Here is a 2,068-nt window from a genome sequence, read left to right on the forward strand (position 1 = left end):
CCCACTACAGGCCCCATACATTCCTTCAACAGTTCAGCTGTCTCAGCAGTCTGTTCAGAATGTGTTCCTTAGGTTACAGGCTCTTTGCCAGAAAGGTTATAACCAAGTTAAAATTCCGTATTAGTGTGACATGATTCTTCAGGAGTTAAGAACATAAATGCCTTTATACTTACAGAAACGCACATACACACAAATAATCAAGCTGAAACACAGAAGCTTCAAACTTAAAAGAACAGACAGACTTCTTGTTTCATTTTTTTGACTTTTTTTATTTGGGAAAAGTGCTTCTTACAAAAGGCAGCTGCAAAACAATACGTTATAGACCTCAGAACAATTTCTCATTCCATTTAAAAGTGAAAGGAGAGGCAGTCTAGGGGACAAGAGCAGCAGGAGAACATATCACGGGGCATCCACGAGTCAATAAAAAACAGCAATAAAGTAATGCAAGGTTAAAATTCCTGTGCTGGGGCTTTGGTGGCAAAGTAATTTCTCAATGCAATTACAGCCAGAAACTGCATGACTGCCTTTGTAAGCAGTAACTCACGTAAACTGAACAGCTTTACCAGGCAACCTGCCCAACTCAGATGCCGAGAGGCACGCGTACCTCAAACCAGCTGAGAGGCACAGCGATTTCCTAGCAAAGCTCACGGCTTAAGTGGTTACACCAAGTTCTAAAACTTGCAGAGCAATAAAGCTAAAGGGTCCTCTCTCTGGTGTTCCTCTGACCCCACCTTGGCTAACTGGATTTCTGCTCCTGGACAACCCAAACCATACATATTAAAGCGAGCCAGTGTATTAGGGAGCGCCGTCTTTCAGAGATAGGCAAGATCGTTGCCGCAGATTGGGCTGAGACCACTAAATCAGTTTCATGTCCAACTGGAGGCTAGACTTCATGCACCAAGAGGGGATGAAAGATGGTTTTGTTATTTTTAACTTACACAGAGTCTCCCCATCCTTGAGGTCCAACTCTACATTTATCTGTATATACACATAGAGAGTTCTCCTTTCACAATGACATTTTCCTTTCATGCTAAACACAGTAAAAACCCAGAACGTTCACACCTGGTTCTGGTTACACAGTAGTAATAGTAATGTGCAAGTAAACAAGAGACCAAAACCACAAATGAAGACGTGTACATGAGGGGGCTGGAACGGAGCTGATGCCAGAAAGAGTATTTGTATCTGGCCCAAAATCAGAAATAATTGGTACAAAGACAGAAAAAAGGCCATCAGCCAATTTACATCCCCACTGCATGGCCACTGCTCATTTTTGTATCTGGGCTCTTCAAAATGAGTGTGGAAGTCCTGTAAACACTTTTAACCCTGGAACTGGGTGAACTCTGCTGGGTACACAGATGAAGCAACAAACCTAAGCTAACTGTTTGACAGTTAAATTTATTTTTACAAAAACTAACATTTTAAAGATTTATTTGTTATTTGTTTAAACAGAGGAAAAACAACACTCCTGGGGTGGGAGGGGATGGGAAGAGACAGACCCTGGGTAAAAGTTATTACAACAGCACCTGGAATTGATCGGCCTGCCTAGGAGAAACACAGGCACTGCCACAACACCACAGGTAATAGCTACTGCCTGAAGCCAAGACAACAGTCCACACTCCACTGACAGGTGCTATAGATCCAAGTCGTAATAATCTTCCAGCTCATCATGAAACAAGTCCCACTCATCCTCGGAATCTGTTAGCTCATCGTCACCTCCTGCTGCCAACAGCATAAGCAACATCTCACCAAGCTCAAAGGTCACCACCTCATCCTCGTCGGTCTCAAACGGGTCACCGTTCTCTCGCTCCTCTATGAACTCCCAGAACCGATTCCTTCGCTGGGCCTGCGAGCGGAACACAAGTGTTTGCCTAGGTGACCAAGCAGTACAAGGTAGGAGTCTTCCCAGAGGCTGACAAGATTCAGCCTCTGGCGTACTTTCTGACATGCAAGAAACCATGTTTCTCTTTCAGGGAGATACTGACCCCTCCAGTACACACCCTGTTAATGCTACCCAGTATTTCTACTTCAGTAGGCTGGTATACTGGAAAAGTTTTTAAAATTCACTCTT

The 2,068-nt window shown here is 43.8% G+C and overlaps 1 protein-coding gene across 3 annotated transcripts in view; it reads right to left on the minus strand.

Annotated features, from left to right (window-relative positions):
- Positions 1-262: 262 nt before the first annotated feature.
- MKRN1 (makorin ring finger protein 1) overlaps positions 263-2,068 on the minus strand; it is a 14,990-nt gene continuing 13,184 nt past the window's right edge. For all 3 annotated transcript variants that reach the window (XM_010137936.1, XM_010137937.1, XM_010137935.1), the window contains one exon: positions 263-1,843. In XM_010137936.1, coding sequence (XP_010136238.1) covers positions 1,631-1,843 — 213 coding nt within the window. In that variant the 3' untranslated portion in view covers positions 263-1,630. The remainder of the gene's footprint in view (positions 1,844-2,068) is intronic.

This window comes from Buceros rhinoceros, unplaced genomic scaffold (assembly GCF_000710305.1).
Source record: "Buceros rhinoceros silvestris isolate BGI_N320 unplaced genomic scaffold, ASM71030v1 scaffold5816, whole genome shotgun sequence".
NCBI classification, from domain to species: Eukaryota; Metazoa; Chordata; class Aves; order Bucerotiformes; family Bucerotidae; genus Buceros; species Buceros rhinoceros.